At 36.8% G+C, this 19,032-nt stretch overlaps 1 protein-coding gene across 3 annotated transcripts in view; it reads right to left on the reverse strand.

The window, feature by feature from the left end:
- Positions 1 to 552: 552 nt before the first annotated feature.
- LOC110473694 (adhesion G protein-coupled receptor A3) overlaps positions 553 to 19,032 on the reverse strand; it is a 257,125-nt gene continuing 238,645 nt past the window's right edge. For all 3 annotated transcript variants that reach the window (XM_085582610.1, XM_021536446.4, XM_085582611.1), the window contains exons 18-19: positions 8,272 to 8,367; positions 553 to 5,115 (exon numbers count right to left, since the gene is read on the reverse strand). In XM_085582610.1, coding sequence (XP_085438736.1) covers positions 3,894 to 5,115; positions 8,272 to 8,367 — 1,318 coding nt within the window. In that variant the 3' untranslated portion in view covers positions 553 to 3,893. The remainder of the gene's footprint in view (positions 5,116 to 8,271; positions 8,368 to 19,032) is intronic.

Raw genomic sequence — 19,032 nt, forward strand, 5'->3', positions numbered from 1 at the left:
AGTTCCATGTATTCACACATAACCAACCTGAAGCATGTTTGTGACAGAGCATCCAAAGAGGTTTTTTCCAGCTTGGGCTTCTCTGATTGTTAACTAGGCTGTGCTGTTTCAGTCATTTCAGCTAACCAGGAATTTTAGGTCAGCTGCCTAATTTTACCTTCATTGGTTTGGATTTCGTAGTTGTCTGTAGGCAGTAGACTTACAAGCAGGTGCTTTAGAGAGATGGAGGGAGGAGGGCTTAAAACTGCTTAAATCCACTTCCATTACATTTTCCTGCCTTCACTGCTTAGTGCTCAAGTGGGGGCTGCCCAATTGCCTGTGTTGTCCATCAAAGGTGGCCTTGATTTTGCTTCAAGCAGAAACTTTACTTTGGTTGAGACAGGATGAATGCTTTACAGCCCCAGAGAAGCTCCTGTGGTGGGCTAACATCTGGATAGGGTGCTCACAGGGTAGCTGGCAGGCAGCTGTGTGGTGGAGGAGAACAGATGTTTCTGGCCAGTGCAGACACAATCAACAGATTCCTGGGAACAACACATATGAACAGACATAATGTGCAAAAAAATGTAGGCTTTATTTTTACACCCAAATTCATTATATGGGGCTGGGTAGGAATTCTTCTCATAAGCAGCCTATGTAACTTCAAATTCAGTCATGAAAACTGGAATTTCTATATGCAGAGAACAGCACCACACCAAGAGCATATTTTCATCCTGCTACCAGCTATTCAGATTTCTGTTGATTGCATCATTCTCTGAAAATTATCTCTTTTTGGAAGAAATTCCTCTTGCTTAATCTCGGACAGAAAGTGAACAGTAAAATCTGTTCAACTATTTTATTATCATCATCAATGAATCGCCAAAACTAAACCAGCTTCTAAAATATGTTACATGTGTCTTTGAGGAATTTACTAGGACAATATATCACATACTCTGGTTATTTCATTGACTTTATTTTTATAGGGAAGAAAATCAGGTAAAGTATAGCAATGGTTCCCTGACTATAATTGACCAAAACCACACAATAAATCAAAACCAGACTTCCAAAGCATTGAAATTATCTCATTTATCTTAAGGAAAAAAAAAAAGTCAAAATCATAAAAAGCATTTTGGTCAAATTTGATGTTACAAAACATTTTTATATTTATTTAATATAATGTCTCCTACTCTGTAGATATACTGCATATTTTCTGAAAAAATAATATGCAAACAGATTATTGCATAACACATCTCTTCCAAATTAGCCCAGAAATATTCACTAGATTAATTTTTAACACAATAAGAAAAGTGTTTTAATATTTTATGTTTGAATTTCAGAGAGTTTTATCACATAAGATATTCTGTGGAAAGCAGCACCTATTTACTTTTCTGTAAGCCATTATGAAGATGGAATTGGCCTCTCAGACAAAATAACAGAGATGATTAAAACACAAGCTGAATAAAGGAGCTTACTGAGTGGATTCTTGCAGAGTGAGTATTTCATCTTGGCTCTGTGTGTGTGTGTGTGATATTTTGCATAATGGTCTACAGACTTCCTACAATTTTACTGTTACAGAATATACATACACAGAGTGCTGAGACACAGAGAAGTGGATTTCACATTATGTCTATGCTTATTTAGGGTCACTGTCTATGTGGAATAAGTAAAGGTAATATTAAAAGAAAACAATTATGAAACAAAATATTTCAGTATGCAAACAAAGAAAAATACTGTATTTTAGTTTAGAGACAGTTCAAGCATATACAGCATATACATAATAAAGCTCAGTGTTTTGTCTTTTTTTTTTGTATTAGCTAAAGAAGCAGTCATGAAACTGGTGAATATTGGCTTAAAACTTGACAACCACCTAGTGCATTCTTCTTGCTCACCTTTTAAAAATACACGATCTGAGATGGATACATTGCACTGCTGGAGTTTACAATATATATTTCAAATTTACAAAAATACAGAAAAACAAGATTTCTTGCACTCAGATACTGAGCATTAACCCTTTGAGTACTAATTCCCACCTGCAACACTGCAGAACACATTCATCTGACTTACATGTTTTTATAACATTCTAACAATTATAATTGTCATCTTTTATGTACACTATTAGGAAATTTATTCCTACATATTAAAAAAAGAGAAGGTAGAGTCTAATAAGCTGCTAATAACAGAAAAATATGGGGCTTAAATGTGGTGAAGATTTCTGCCACATATACACAAAGAATCGCAGACTGATGGTCTCTCAGTGGAATTTTCTATTTCCTCTCTGAAGCAGTTACATAAGTCTGTGTGAAGACATCACAGCAAACTTTCTTGTGTGGCCATACAGAATTGTGCTTTTTCTCTCATTTCTGGATCCACTATTCACTTTCCACTGTAGACATTTTTCTCACAGCTCTATGCTCCCATTCACTCTCTGAAATCTATTATTATTCTGCACCCTTCCTATTTGTAAAAAGCAGTTTTATTTCATATAGGGATCATTCTGATGCAGTTCTGTACTGTGAGTTGATGCTTTGTGTCCAGATGTTCATGGAAACATGAAAAAAATCTTGCCAAGAGCCTTGTTAATAGAGAATGCTACTGACCCTGGAATGCCCCACAATTAAGCAGAAATCATGAACATAAAGAACTTCTCTGAAGGTCAAATTTGCATTAAAGGATTAAGACAATCTGAAATTTGCTAGGGGAGGAAATGGGTTTTCAGAAAGCAACTAGTGAAATTAATAGATGGATTCTAAGAAGGTGGTTTTAGAAAATTATTGAACTTCCTTTTTCTTGACAACTCTGGACTACATTGATCATGTAACTAATAGACAATATCATATATACAGTATCTCTGAACTAGAATAAGCTACTTTAAGAAAATAACTGTAGTCCTCAAAGAGTTAATGATAAAACTGCTCTACCTGAACAGATGTGGAAAGGTTACTGTGGAACAGCTTAAAGATTTGTTTAAAAGGCATACTTTACAAAGAAGTGTAAAACCTGTTGAGACAATTGCTATTACACCGCACAGTGCCACATACGATGAGTAGTGCATGCTCTGTAAAGACATTAGAGTGGACCCTTATCAAAGCTATCATATAACCTTATACAAAGGATTGTGCCACTTAAACTAGTGCAGAGTGATCTTTCTCCTGTAGATTTAAAATGCTCTAGATTAATATCAATAGGGTTTGTCACAGCCTTGTATCACACTTTTTTTTGGGTTTTTTTTGTTTTTTTTTAACACATGTAACACTAGAAAACAGCAAATGGTATATCCTGACATATGTCATGCAAAATACAACCAATACAGCACCAAAGATGTAACAGAGACATTACCTAGCACTTCTCTCCAACAAGAAAAAGGACAGAACAGAGACTGTACATTACATGACTTTACAGGCCATATGCTACAGAAGGTTTTTAGAGGCAGTATCACTTTTGTATATCTAAAAAGCTGCAATTTTATAAAATCCTGTTTATCATTTCTACCATAGCCACTTCTGATTAAAATCCATGGCACAGTAATAATATTTTTCTACAAAAATAAATAAGTAAAAGTTTAAGATGCTGATATGTTTATAAAAAGTGTCTGGAGTTACTACAGAAAAAAAGTGAAAACAATCAATGAAAATGATGTTTCTAAAGAAATATCATTCTGCATAACAAAAGGATATTGCCTCTCTAATTCAATTGTCTAGACTTCATTTTCTCATTATCTTTCAGAATAATTTTATAACTTTCTTTTAAAAATAATTTCACTTTAAAACTGTCACTATCCCTCTCTGACACTTACAAAGAAAATGAAAAGCTGTACAATTTGCTGATGAGCTACGAAAACATATCACCATATTTATTTTGGAATAAAAACAAAGATAACGATGGTTTAGGGCAAAAAACACATTATGAGGGCCCATGAACTACACAGTAGTTTCATTTTTCCAAGGGCCAGTTTTGATATTTCCTGTACTATCTGAGCTGTATATCATGGCTTCATGCATGTTTCCCTTAAGAATTCCGTTGTGATTTGTTGTATTAAATGGCAATGACTGTGTCCGTGGGTGCATTTCAAAGTGAGCTGGGTGGTGCACAGTGTCACTGTCTGGCATTTTGCCACAGCTGTATATTACAGTACTTGCGTCGCTGCTTTCGGGCTGGTTGACGGTAGGGTATGGATCACTCTTGGAGCAGCAGGCCCGCCTGTGACCCGACTGGCTCTCGTGTGTGCTGTGGGGACTGTCTGTGTGGGAGCTGTGGATGCTGCCGTCGATGCTCGAGGGGATGTGGTAGGCGTACTCCCTTTCCCCCGCAGACCTGTGCCGACTGAAGTAACGTGGCTTAGTTCTGCTTTTCAGACATCTGTGAATGTGCATGTTGGGTCTGAAGCTTCCCTCGTTGTGGACATGGATGTGAGCTTCATCATCAAGCAGCTGATCGCAGTGCATTTTTGCACAGCACGGTGTCACGGGCGACAGGCAGTTAACGTGGTTCTGCACTGCTTGCAGGTTAGTGAGTTTGCAGTGGCTCGCTGCCGGGTGATTGAACACGGCTGACTTGCTGGGACACGGAGATTCCTGCAGACAAGGTGAGTGAACCTGGGTGTCGCCGTTGACGTTGACCTTTGGGCGCACGTTGACTTGCACAGAGTAGGTGTTTCTTTTGGATGGGCAGCAGGACCACCAGCAGTGCCACACATCGTCTCGCTTTGCACAGTGATGGATCAGGATGAAAAGCCCCAAGGTCACACAGAAAGCTCCATAAAGACAGCTAAATATCATATCCAAGAAATGGCCTTGAGATACTGCAAGTGCTCCAAAGGTCCAAGTGGCAGTAAACAGGAACAAAGTAAATGCTGCGGCTCGAAGCTGAGCCTTAAATGAATGCTCATTTTCCAATAAGGAAGAAGAAATCATAGGGCAGGTTGCCTGGGGAACGGACAGAGAGTCTGTAATATGACCATGGCCCATGTCAGTACTTGGCATTCTCTGCGGATCTTCTGTCTTTTCCTTCAGCTCATACTTGCGTTCAGGATGGCGCTTCAGCTGCACGTATGTGCAGAGAAAGTAAACACAGGTCACCAGCACAATGAATGCCACCGGCCCGTAAAAAGCACCGAGACTGGGCTCCCATGCCATCCAGCAACTGAAAACAATAACAAGAGAGAGTCAAGAACATTTTAGAGCCCACATTAGATGTCATTAGATGTGATGGACAAGTGACTGTTGTCTGACTAGTATGACACAACTCAGAAGTTCAACTTGTGGAGAGAGGGAGCCCGTCTTTAATATTAATTCAGCTGAGGCATCACTTTTTAATTTTTTAATAGAATAAAATATATGGTATAATTTACAGATTATTAAAACTGAAAATTTCCAAGAAATGTAGGTCAGTTTAGACTCTGGAACTGCAGTGAAGTGTAAGACCATTTATGTCAACCTTTTTTTCTACTATTAAAAATGTCAGCACTAATACTTTGATTAAAAAGCAAATGAGGCATAGTTTATACGCTCTATGTGAGCAATAGAAATGTACACATTTCAGTGGTTTGTATCAATTAATATTGCTACAAATCCTTAAGCCTGAAGATTGTTCTTACAGAATTTTCTTCTTGCCTGAGGACAGCCTGAGTAGCAAGAGAGGATGAAAAGACTTCCAGTTGAACTGTAACCACTTTCTGTAGTGAGCAGACCTCAGAGATATATGCCATTTCTGAATTCTGCACTGTTTCTACCATTCCTGGGAGTTCATCCATGTAAATTTGAATGTCCTCAGAAAAATTAGGGAAACTGATGAACTCTTTTCATTATGTTACTAGCGTAGTATCATTGTAACATGATCATGGTTTGCTAGGCTTTAAATAATATAATCATAACTGTTTTAGAGCAGCTTAAAGTAGCTCACAGGCCAGCATGAGTCTGAGAGGACTGTCTTAAGTATGAATGATCTGATCAAACAAACATGGGAGAAGAAAACACTAATGAAATCCTAGATGGAAACTGGCATAACATGGGTTAGAGGGAGAAGGAATATCTGCCTTATTTTGACTCTTCTCTATGATCTGCTTTTAGCCATTGTTACAGACAGATCTGTGCTGGCAGTATAGCATAGTACAGGTGCTACTAGGTTCTTGTATCCTAAATATTGCATGGATTTCTGGAAAGAGGAATAAGTTACTTTGTCTCTTGGACTTGGACACGAAGTGATGGGCTTTAACTGCAGCAAGAAAGAACTAAACTAGATTTTTTGAAAAGTTTTTTAGCTGTTAGGACAATTATGATAATATGCTGTTGGAATGAAATGTGGTCTATCCATTATGGGAGCATTTAAAGTATCTCAGATAAATAAGTGTCAGAAATGGTTTGGATATAGATAATTTCCCACTGGGTCAGAAGGAGAGACCAGGTGATCTGTCATGATGATTCCAGCTCTAAAAATGACACTGTGTGACACTTCATATTCATTTAGGCGTGTGTGATTAGTTGCAGTTTCTCCAGTTCCAGTGAGGAAACTTCTGCTATCAGATTCTTGTCAAGCCAGGAATTATCTACAAGTTACTATAAAAAGGGCAGAATGACTTTTTTCTCCCAGGCTGAGAACTTCTCAGCTAAATAGAGGCAGTCCCACTGGACTTTACAGTAAGAAACTGCAGAATAATGACTTTGAATTTTTGAAATCTCCCACCTAAACAGAAACATACACACATATATTAATGAACTTAGAAACACTCCAAAGAGTATAGAATTTACTGTTAGACAGGCACAAGAACAGATCCTCTGAAAGATATTTGTGAAACATAGGTAAATAACCACCTACATTTAATTGGGTAAGCAGAGAACACAGAACTACGTGAATACTTGAAATACATTTGAATGCTGCATATTTGATGCAAAGTGGAGAGTGGAATGCTCCCAAGTGGAACAGTCTCATGGGAAGCTATTTCAAGTAGAATCTCATTGTGGATCACTTACAAAATTCGTTCTTTACAAAAAAGTTCAAGTTTGTGCATCTACATTTACTTCACTAATACCATAAAAAATGAATAAGGCATATAACTCACTATGCTGCCATTGAATTAGAAGCTTTTTACTCAATCTTGTAACCATTCCTCATCTGTCCCTTGTTTTCTGTGCACACTGTGGCACCAGGTACTGATTTGCTACATTAACATGATTAAAGAAGTATAACCCCAGGAACTGCAGCAAAATGAAAAATGTCTCATATTTATGAATGTAAAGAATAGAGCTTTATAATACACTGTTGATTATAAACTGGCTGTTTAATTGGATAAAATCGAATAAATATATAAACATGAGTTTGGCCCTAGGCAGAGCATAGAGTTAGCCATAGTATGAGCTGATTTCTTACTGGAATTTAAATTTCAATTACCTATAAAAATGCCTTTAAGGAGCCAGATGCTCACTTATGAACCATTCTCCTTGGCTGCCACTTCTCATGCCCAGAACATAACCAGTTTCAAATGTGTTACAATAGATGCTCAAAGCAGTAACTAAGAGTGATGTCCTCTGGAGTATTAGTGCAGCCAGAGTACTAAAATATCCAATCACTGTATGCCAGTCACTGCCATGCTGATCTGTTGCACACACTGCATTTAATGTTGCAGTCTAATTCACTTTTTGCTATGCTCTTATGGAAAGACTACATGTACTTATGGATACCTCATGCTTCCCATGCCAAGAATTGGGAATGAATAACAATGTGATGCCTGATGCACTCGTGGAGGTCTACTGAACACCTGCCTACACACAAGGATATAAAAGGATCATTACGGGGTTGCCAGACAGTGTGACTGGAACATTACCAGGTGGTGAAAATCCAAAATATTTGGGTTTTTATGGAGGGACAGGAGCGGAAGAAGTGGGGAAGGGATTTTTACTTGTACTTTTCTTACATCATTATTTGTAAATTGCTTTAAGTTGTCAGAAGGGTGTAAAATCAAGGTAGATAATGAAATGAAAATATTTGAATAAATAATAGTTGCATTAGATATGATATTCATTAGGTATTTTTAATATCTTTCACTTATTCAGATGTAAATGAAGAGTAATTCTGTAAATGAAAGGTGATTGTATTGCCAGTAATGGAGTCAAATAGCTGGAGGTGAAGCAGCAAGCTCCAGATTAAGACATTGCTCTTTCACAGCTAATATTTAATACAATTTTGTAACAGATATCATCCCAAATTGCATGCCTGTACCCTTTAAAAAGTCAGGTACATTTATTTAGATAAGAAACAGAATCTGTTTTCCTTAAACATTTTATGATAGTAGTTTATACTTACTATGGTGCATTGCCTTCAATCCCATAATTATTGATATTGGTTGCTGCTGTAATCCCACATATAATGAACGGAACTCCACCACTAATCAGGTAAAATCTGTGGAGAGATAATAACTGATATTTTAATTTGCCTGACTTGTAGTTGAAAATACTCTTAAAATAATTGTATCTTCTTCAAGTATTTTGGGAATATAATATTGATGAAATATTAAAGAAGTCCCTAAACCCAGAAAAGCAAAGAATTAAGTACTGTCACAATAAGAACTGTACTCTACGAAGCAAAGAGCAGAAAGCTTAATATTGAAAGCTTTATATGGAGCCACTTTTAACAAACACTTGATTTACAATTTCAGTAAATGTAGCTACTATTGATGCAATATGAAAAACAAAACATTGTCATTAGCCAAAAAGAAAAGGGGCAGTCCAATTGGTAAAATATTTTGGTTTATTTCTTCACAGGAAAAAAATCTGAAGAAATCAGAAGGATTTTGCATATACCTAATTTTTCTTCATTCATTCAATGCCCAGCCTTGCAAATACATTAAAATATGAGCACTTCCAAGGCTTCAGCAAGATCTGAAAAATGCTAGTCTTTCTGTAAAAACTTGCATTGAGAGACAGAAAACAGAGAGTTTCACAGCCCTTTAACTGGTTAAATGCCATTGAAGGACGTGGATGCAGCAGCCATGACAAAGCAGGATCATAAGGGTACCTTGAAGTCCCAGGGGATCTCACTGAATTTGCCATCCTTCATGCCTATGTCCAAATTCAGCAAAATGAACCATCATCACATTTCCATTTATATAATCAAAACAGAGAATTATGCCTGGAGCACAGTACTTCCACTGCTCTGGTCTCCGAGGTGGAGAGCACCAGCCCCCATTCCTGCAGCTGGAAGTGACTGCTCAGTGCAAGGGGAAAATGTTCCACTGCACCCAGGAGCTCAGCTGGTTCTCTGAAATCCTGACTCATTTCCTGGCTTAACCAATGCTCCTCTGTCAGCAGACAAAATTAGTTTCCTTTTAAGCCACTTCTTTGGTATGGAAAGAGTATGCAAGGATACAGACACTTCCCACTCATTGCTGCTGTGTCCCTCAGGTTTCAGAAGAGCCTGGTAACATGTGGGACACATTCTGATCACAGTCTAGCTACTAGTTTTCTATAAGGTATTATAAACATTAGGAAATTTCACACTCATTGCAAGGTAGGATTTTTATAGAAACAGAGCAATAGTAAGACTAAATAAATCAGCATTTAATTCAAGTCCAGAATTAGTGTCAGAATTTCTTAATCTCTTTCCCCACCTCTTTCCAAAGCAGAATTATGGATCAGGCTTCAGAAAATTTCATGTTAGTATTTACAGTAAATCTTTGTCCTAATGGTCTAAACTGTAAACAGACCAGAGAAAATCATATTTTGCACTCATCTGGAAGCCCTTCACATTTTATAAATTCAAAGTCACTGAGTATATATTTTTTCTTCAACTTGGCTTATTCTGACGAGCTCAACAAATTCCAAAGAACAAGCTGTCTTCCTACAAAATCCATTCATCCACTGCAGTTTAATGATTGTAAATATCTTTTGACTTGAGCATGTCGAATAAGCTAGCTTAATAGCTTTTTATTATTTTTAACAAAGACATTTTCAATGGCATTTTTGGAATTCAGGAAATTACTGGGGTACAGCAATGAGGCATGGAAAAGCTAATCCTAATTTATCTAAGAAATAGTTCGCAGCAGAAAAAATAGCAATATAGAAGCAAGTACAGGAAACTGCACTTCAAACTCATTTGAAGTGATTACACCAAAGAATTTACCTAAAATGCAACCTATAATTTCATTTTTTTGCAGTGCCACCACTTTTTACAGATTGGATACATACATATAAATCAATTCTTATCTAAAGTTTTAGACAATCCAGTATTTGGGTGTTAGATAATCTGTTTCCCAGCTGACACTTTCAGCAGGCTGCTGAACACAACAGTAGCAACAGATGTTCTGGAAGCGCTTTAGCCACACAGTGCTGCAGAACTGTGGCAAATTATGGCCAAATTCCTGTTGTGGCTCAGAGCTAAGAGCAAGAAAATACATTCTAGAAACAACATAAGGTGAAGTCAAATGTTTCAGTGTACCTGAGGTGCACTGTACTGATATCCAGCACATCACATTGCACACACCCCCCCCTGTCTCACTGGGAGGGAAAAAAAAAGAAAATAGCAAATAGAAGTGACAGTGTATACACATGATTCTTCATTGCTGGGTTCAGGATTCTTGAATAGAAGAAAAGTCAGCAAGAGAAGAATAGGATTAAAATAAAAGAATAGAATATAAAATATAATTAAAAATACAGAAGTTAAATTAATTGTAAGAGCAGAAGTGCATGCTCTTGTTCATTTCTGTGAGCTCATGGATACCTTAAACAGTGTATCAAAAAAGAAAAGACCCTTTTGCAAAGTCACCAAAGAAAAGACAGTGATCAAGAAGTTCCATATACATGTTAGTTGTGAGGAAGTAATACATTTAGACCAGACTTTTCAAGCTTTACTTTATATGCCATCATTAGTTGTTATCAATTTCTTCTTCATGCAGATGAGATAAAGCAAATAATTCTAAAGAAAAAGCTGCAGTAGAATTGATAGGGCATAAATAAAAAGTGACAAAAATGTAGATAATAAATAGCTATTTTTCATACTTCTAGAAAACCTTTTATCTAAGAGAATCAAAGGGTCTTTAACATGAATTAATTTAACCTTACAGCCCCCTGTGCAGTCAATAAACAGTTTTGTTCCTGTTGTACAGATGAGGAAATAAGGATAGATTAGGCGTTCAAGGCCATGCAGGAAATGACACTCCTTAACTCCCATCCTATGTTTATAGACAAGGCACCTCTCTGTTACTGTACATCAAGGGACTGGGCAAACCAAGGCATCTAGAATTTTGTCTCCAAGCCCAAGAAACCCAACTGCCCCTCTCTCAGTTCAGGCAGGAGCAAGATGAATACAATGTCATCTGAATGATCCCCTGACCAGGATGGTGCCTTCCCAGGACTCGCTGAACCTTGCCAATGCCTGACTTGTGCAGGGGCCTGTATGGGCTCTTCCCTTGTGCAGCCCTAACACCAATATTCACTGATATTTGGAATAGTACCACCTGGGCTTGTTCACAGAACAGGTTTTCCAGCCCAGTTAAAGTTAAGGGTTGTAACTGCAGAACTGCTGGTTCTGCATCTTATGCTGCTGCAGCAAATTTTTGGTGACTCAGCCATACACAAGGAAAAGGAAGGGGCGATGCTCCTGTCCAGTAATGCTTGCTCACAAAATAAAGGAGTAATAAAGCTGTACCAGAAGTGTGAACCTTGTAGACTGAGCAAATACATGCTTTTCAACTATCTTTGCCCCCACTCCAAGAATATTTTCTTATTAAAAAAAAAATCAATCTTTTTCCTATACTGTTTACCTACCTTTTATATACTATTTCCTCTTATGACTATCTCAGAATTTTAAAGCTTTAAAGGTCTATGTGCTTTGGTTCCATCAACAGCTTTTGTCTTCCAATTACCTTTTCTACTTCTGAATTGATTTTCTAATTTTTCTCATTACACCAGTGGGTGTCTCCTCTTCAAAAGAGAACATGCAGTAACCCTGAGCCAATTTAATCTGCTTGCGTTACTCTTCTACCATTCAAGAGCACAAAGAAGTGATACTCAGACTATCAGTACTGGAACCTTGTATGCAGCAGTAAGAAGAGCAATGTGACTGTTATGGTGAAGGCAGACAAGACAGACAGACTGGCTGTGGTCATGATAGCCATGCATGCAAATCTTTAATAACTAGGGAACCCGAGGGAGAAAACAAAAATTCTTTTTCCAGCTATAATTTTATCTTGACAAGCAGTTAACTTATATAATATTTTCAAATTGTTTTACAGGGAAAACTATAAACTATCAGTGGGATGATTTGGGGCTTTGAAGCAACTGCCAAGTTGCTTCAATAGCCCTTGGGAAGAGGTTTTCAAATTTGTAATTGCTGTTGCTGGCCACCCAGGGATGTCCTGATGATTCCTAGCAGGCTTTTACATCAGCATACATTTATTTACTGAAGCTTATTCCATCACATCTTCACTAACATTGTTATCCAAGCTAATTAGATTAAAACCAGCCTGGAAGGCCTCAGCAGGATGCACTTGCACCTCTCAGCTGCAGTGCAGCAACACCTACAGCCTGAACACCGGGCTGTGCAGACACTAGAAATGATGGGCAGGGATCTGCAGGAATCACCTTCCTTGGACATTACAGGGAACCTCAAGTTTCAGCTGCAGAGACTGCCTGTGACACGCAAGTACAGTATTTTTTCTTACATGCACTGACACAAACACAAGCCCCCAAGAGAGCAGCAGACACTGCTGGAGGAGATGCCCCTCTGTTGACATCCTGCCTTACTGTTCTCCAGCCTCCCTTCGGCAAGAGCTCCTCTCGTCAGGCGAACTCTACCACAGAATTCTGGGAGCTACACAGCCAGTCTGATAGAAACAGGATAATGTCAGCAGGAATGCCTGCAATGGCCTGCAGGCAGCATCCATTCTGATAACTTAACATACAGTATATTCTGCGAAGTTTATTTTCATAAATGTTACTCAGTAAGTCAGCAAGTAAAAGGAGAGTTCTACCCAGTGGTAAATTTCTTGCTTGAGTGTCTGGCTATTCTCTAGTGCAAATTTTTTCCAGACTAAGAACCTTGACTCTGAATTTTTCTAAAAAAGGACCTGACCTTTGCTTTATGGGTGTAATGCAAGACTGACTATAAGGTTTTTTTTTTTCTGCAGAGGTTGGCAAAATGGCAATGTATCAGGAAACGATTTAAAAGGCTTCAAATATTGCAGATGTTACTTGATTAAGAAGTACATATATTTAGCTTTATTCCTCTCTGCATGCACAAATCTAGAAAGGTACATGTTAGGTATATATAAAGAAACCACTGAAGCATTAATTTCTTTTCTGCCTGCAGTACCAAAAAAAAAAAAAAAAAAAAAAATCAATTTAGCTCTACTTATGTTTAAGGCACAGTTCATACAGGAAGACTAGCCACTTGCAAAATAAACATGAAAATAAAAAACCAGTCACAGCAAGATGACTTTCCCTTTTCTTTTTCTTTGAGCTGGGATTTGGTTTTAACATCTTTGTGAAAATAATTCATATAGAAAATGGTCATTAACTTCAGAGCTAACCAGATGCCACTGTTCAAGTACCCAGGAGGCAGGCAGACAAGTAGCTGCTCTGTAGAAAGCTGAATTTATGAGCCTGATTTTCAAATTATTCTTGCTGAATCTTTCATGCATGACATAATTTTGTGGTCCTTTTTCCTGGGAATTCTGATAAAATACAAAAAAGACTTTCAGAAATTACAGGATTCTGAGAATATACTTTTCCTTTAGGAAAAAAATCCAACAATTTTCAATCCTATTCCCAGATAGTCTTGACTTAAAAACATATTTACGAATTTTTTGTTTTTCTCAATGATCTTTTTGAAGAGAACTTATGTTTCCATCAGTGCTTTTCTCCTGTCTCCAAAAGAGATTAAATATGGAGAATACAGATTAAAAACAAACAAACAAATAAAAAGAATCTACTAATAATGCTACAATAAACTCTACTTTTGCAAGTCAAGCAGAAGTAAGGGTCATGTGAAAACGCTATTTATCACCTTTTATGTGCCACTATTGTTATTCTCTTTAACTGCCTATTCACAGTCCACTTTTTTTTTTCCATAAGATATTTCACTCAGCACAGGAGAAACAAAGGTCACTGGACAGGTAATTATTAATTCAGTTTAAATATACCCCTTCTATCTAGATCTTATTTCAACTTAAGAGCTTTGCAAACATTAATTAATTAATTGTCAAAATGTCCTTCTGAGAATATGTATAATCTTTTCTATTTAGAGGCAGACATTAAACCACAGAAAGACGAATTTAAAAAATTGATTAAGCAAAGTCACTGCAGATTTGTTTGCTCAGCTTAGGATGTTCATGCCTCCATTAGACAAAACTAGCCTCTGTTTTTTTATTAGAATTAGCCATGAGAATGGAGTTTAAATACCCTTCTTCATCTGTCCTTAAAGAGTCCTGGGAACCTGGGCAATAAAGTGGGACAATGTTAGTCAGTGTCAGAAGATCTGAAACCTCACCTAACAAACGCCTTCAAACCCATTCATTTCTTGCCACCATTGGGTCAGGAATGAGAAAGACAGTGAGACACTCCATCCAGAATCAGAAGGCAGAAAACTATCTTAATTACACTCTCACAATATTTATAACCAACACTGTTCACCCAGAACCTGACTGGTTCTCAACAACACCTGTAACCCAAATTAAAGAACCACACACTGGTAAACGCCTCATGAGAAAAAACAACTTGTTCAAAACACCAGCTGCACATTGCTTACCATTTGTTTACCATTTTTCCTCTGTACCTCCCTAAAACTTCCCAGATGAATTCATGGGAAAGCTTCTCTGGCTTTCTCTCTCTGACCACAGCTTCTCTGCTGTGAGCCCACTGCTCTGGGTGTTCCCTCTGTGTCTCTGCCCCTCCACCCACGGCAGACCAGGCTCAAGCTCTGCCAGGCAGGGTGAGAGTTCAGGTCCTGCTGGTGGAGGCACCCAAGAGGCTTCACTGAAGTGATTTACATTCATCTTCCTCAGCTAACACCCTTCATGGAGAGTGTGGCCATTATGAATTGTCCAGAATTTTGCAGATAAAAGGAATTTACAGGATGATAGTATAGTTGCAGTTTGCTTTACCAGGATCACATGGGACAGTCTAAGCCAGCAGAAAGGACAGAAAAATAATAATGCATGTAACAAAAAGATAAACAATTAAATCAGGAACTAAACAAAATGTTCAGATAAAATTTAGAAGAGAAAGGAGATTCATTTACATAGAGATAACTGTATTGTCTCTTGGTGAGAGAGACTCTTTTAGACTAATTGAGGACCTACTCTATTGAAGAAGTAAAAAGACACCTTGACTTTTTTCCCTGTTTTATTGGAGAATGCCTTGGGGGCTGTTGGAAATCAGACAGAGATGATTCTTACAGGGTATCCATGCTGTAGTTTAGCTCTATTGACTTATTCCTGCTTATTTTAATGAATAAATAACTTAAGTCAGGGTAAGTAGGAATCCATCCTGAATGCCCTTCTGAAGGAAAGAACTAAGTACAGTATTAAGCATCATGTTGATGAGAAGGAAAATATATTTATTGGTATTTCTTAAAGATTCAATACTTGAAAAATTTCAAAGGTATGATGCTTATAGAGAGAAGGCTGTTTATGGTAATGCTTGGAGAGAAATCATGGGAGGAGAAATAATACTCATGCTTTAAGTATTTTTTATTTACACAATCATATTATCCCTAGAGAACAAAGCAGCCCTTTCAATTCTGTTTCCACAGTTAATTTCTAGCAGCAAAATGGCTGATACCCTTGTTTGGAAGTATTCATTGCTACCTCATTTTTCCAGGCATTTGACTCCTCTGGCGTGGAGCTGTTAGCTGAAATCACTTTGCAGTTCCAGCCTACTGAATCAAACACAAGTGCTTCAGTGAGCATTGCAGTACACCTCTAGAAAGTCAATTACCACCAGGATGTCCTTCTGCCTTTCAAAGGGGAGGAAAGAGCCATCAGCTTATCAACCCTCATCAAGACAAGAAATTTTGATAACAGCCTCTATGTGACAATGGCATTTTATATAATATGAAAGTGAAATGAAAAGTAAAGTGTGTAAAGATAATAAGTGCCGTACTCCTATATTGTCACATATTTAATTCTCAGATCACTTTGTATTAGTATCAATGTCTTATGACTGTCAGTAGAACCACCTTGCATTTTAAACAGGAAATATGGATTTCTTTGGTTTTACTTGAGCTTGTATTTCATTATGGCTGTCAAAGGAACCAAATAGAATTACTATCAGGAAGACATATATTTTAATTTGGTTTGACTGTGAAAGTCACTGACAAGGGGTTCTGGTCTATGTTCTCCTATGACTAAATTTTTTAATCATATTTTTAAAAAGGAATTTATGTCAACCCCATATTTTATTATGGCAGTGACCAACATAACTTCCTGAATTCCTCTGTGTTTCATGCATTTTAAGTTTTTGACACTCACTTGCTTTTTAGGCAAAGTTTTTTTCTCAAAAAGAAGGTTACTTCTTGTGCAGCAATTTTTAAAAAGTTTAAGCAGACCATTCAAGTCCTCGTTTTGAAATTCTGTAATTCTCAGATGACCTGAAAATACAATATTTTTAACTTTCACAGAAGCTTTGAGAGTTGATTCAGAGGTTATTTATTCACTGCTTGATATATTTTTGGATTTAGCTATGAAGTATATTTGTTGCATTAAAAAAAGATATTCTGAAGCATTAATTTTTATTATGAGCTATACTGCCAAGTTAGACCTAAATAATTTTGATTGCATGAGATTCATTGGTAACATAGGAGTCATACTCTCAGTTTTATTTTCTCTGAAACTCTTTCAATGTACACACAGAGAGTCATTCAGAAAATACTAATGACCAAGCAATCAATGTCACAAAGATGGGGATTTTAATGGTAGACCCAGCAGCCTTCTTCTCAGATTTGCTCAGCTGAGCATTTAAGACAGATGTGTGCAAACAGACAATGAAAAGAGAATACAGGAACTCATGAGAAATAGCTCTAGAGAGACCATGCTAATTCTGTTCTTCTAAATTCATGCATTCTTTTTCTTTTCCTCTGATATAAGTCAATTATCTTATAAGAAGGGCAAGATCTTTGCCCAAAGTGCCAGGGGGAGTTAAAATTGTTTAGAATAAAGAGAAAAATATGAGAACCACTTTAAAGATGTGTGTTTCCAAAGAAACTACATTGTTAATTTGCACGTTTTTGGCAAGCCTTGGATCTTCTGATGCAAAATTAAACCCCAAATCCAAAGGGCAGGTGATACAGAATCTTAGCTTTCTAAGCTGAACTTTTATGTGGGCGTGGGAAAAACTGAAATCTGATTTCCTACAAATTTCACATTTGTTTTTGGTGTCTAAAACATTGCAAGGTCTATTTGAGCTCTTTCCCACAGTTATGCCATCTCTCTGTAACTTCACCCCTCACTTATGTTGAGGTATTTATATTTGTTATTCACCTGCCCAGCCAGTCATGTGGAACCTAGAGAAGTTTAATGATATCTATTGATCTCAGATCAGCTACAGCTGAGTTATTAGACATGACAAGTCTCAACAACAGACACATCCTTAAACAAACTTTTTAATGGGATCAAAATAAAAATAAGAATAAATTTCCATTTTTCCATTACAGATAATTCTAGGCGAAATGTGAAAATGTGAGCTTTAATGGTTCAAAGCTTAGCAAACAGGAATCTTAAATTTAGTCTTCAAAAATATCTTACTTTTCTATATTAATATCACAATTTTTAGTTTATTTTATTAATTCCTGAATGAGGAATGTTAGTGTAACTACTTACAGAGAGAATATAGTAGGGAGAAAGCTAAAAAGCATATTTATCTCTTCAGATGGCTCTGAAACATTTCAAGAACCTTTTATAGCCTGTTTGATTGATACAAGCCATTAAAGTAATCAGTTTAGGAAATTTAATGTTGCCCCATGAAATCTGCCATTTCTGCAAAAAAACCCAAACTGTCCTTCTTCAATGAAAATGAAAATTACAGCTTCAGATATAATTGTATGTAAAACTGCTGAATGCATCAGCTGGCTTCTGTCACATAGCAGTGAGTGGGCTGTTACTGTTCAAGTCCTCTCAGAAAGAATTTAAAGTTACAAATGTTACGGCCACCGTGCAACATACATATTTTTACTATTTGATAGAGTCATATTTGATAGGTTTATATGCCCTCATAAAGTGTCTTCTCATGAAGTGTACAGAACAGTGGTAAATTTCATCCCCCTAGATTTGTTCAGCATATCCTATGCATATTCTTAAATGAAACCCATACACCATACTCAAGACATATTTAGAATCTACAGAAAATATCTGGAAATATTTATATTGGCTTTTAAATATTAATATTAAAGTATTAAAGCATTCTTACGGTTTCTGAGAATTTTACCAATAAGGTAATAAAAGCCTCATCTTCAAACTATTGTTAATAATTAGGTGCTACATCCCCAAATTTAAACATAGTGTTTCCAACTTCTGCATCTCTTTACAATTTACAATTGTGAAGTTCACAATTATGTGCTAATCACAATTTACAGCTACCTTCCATTTAGTTAGGTAATTGGGTTTATTTTCAACTGCATGTATCTAAAATCTAATCACACAGCTCTAGCAAGATGTATCCTCAGGCTAAGTGAGAGGACAAACAGTCTTGTTTAAGACATGAAGAAACCACACACTAAATAAAAATAATATGATTTGGATTATTAAATCTTCCCAGTCTACAAGAAGTATTCAGTCACAAACCCAGAGGGCCATTTAAAATTGAAAAGCATTTACACAGAAGATCCATGGAAACCACAAAACCCTTTCTGTTGAATCTTTTCAGCTACCAAGCTTTCAGATATCAAACCCACATCTTTAGAGAAGAGATCAAACAGCTTCCCAAAAGGAATTTTTTCAAACATGAAAGCATACATGCAGGTTTTGAATTCCTCTAAAGACCTCTGTGGTAAAGCAAGGGACTCTTTGTTTTAATTTGGTTCCCATTTTAAAATATTTTGATTTTTTTTTTAATAGTTCTAGTATTTTTAGGGTTT

Source organism: Lonchura striata, chromosome 6, assembly GCF_050655825.1.
Source record: "Lonchura striata isolate lonStrDom1 chromosome 6, ASM5065582v1, whole genome shotgun sequence".
NCBI lineage: Eukaryota > Metazoa > Chordata > Aves > Passeriformes > Estrildidae > Lonchura > Lonchura striata.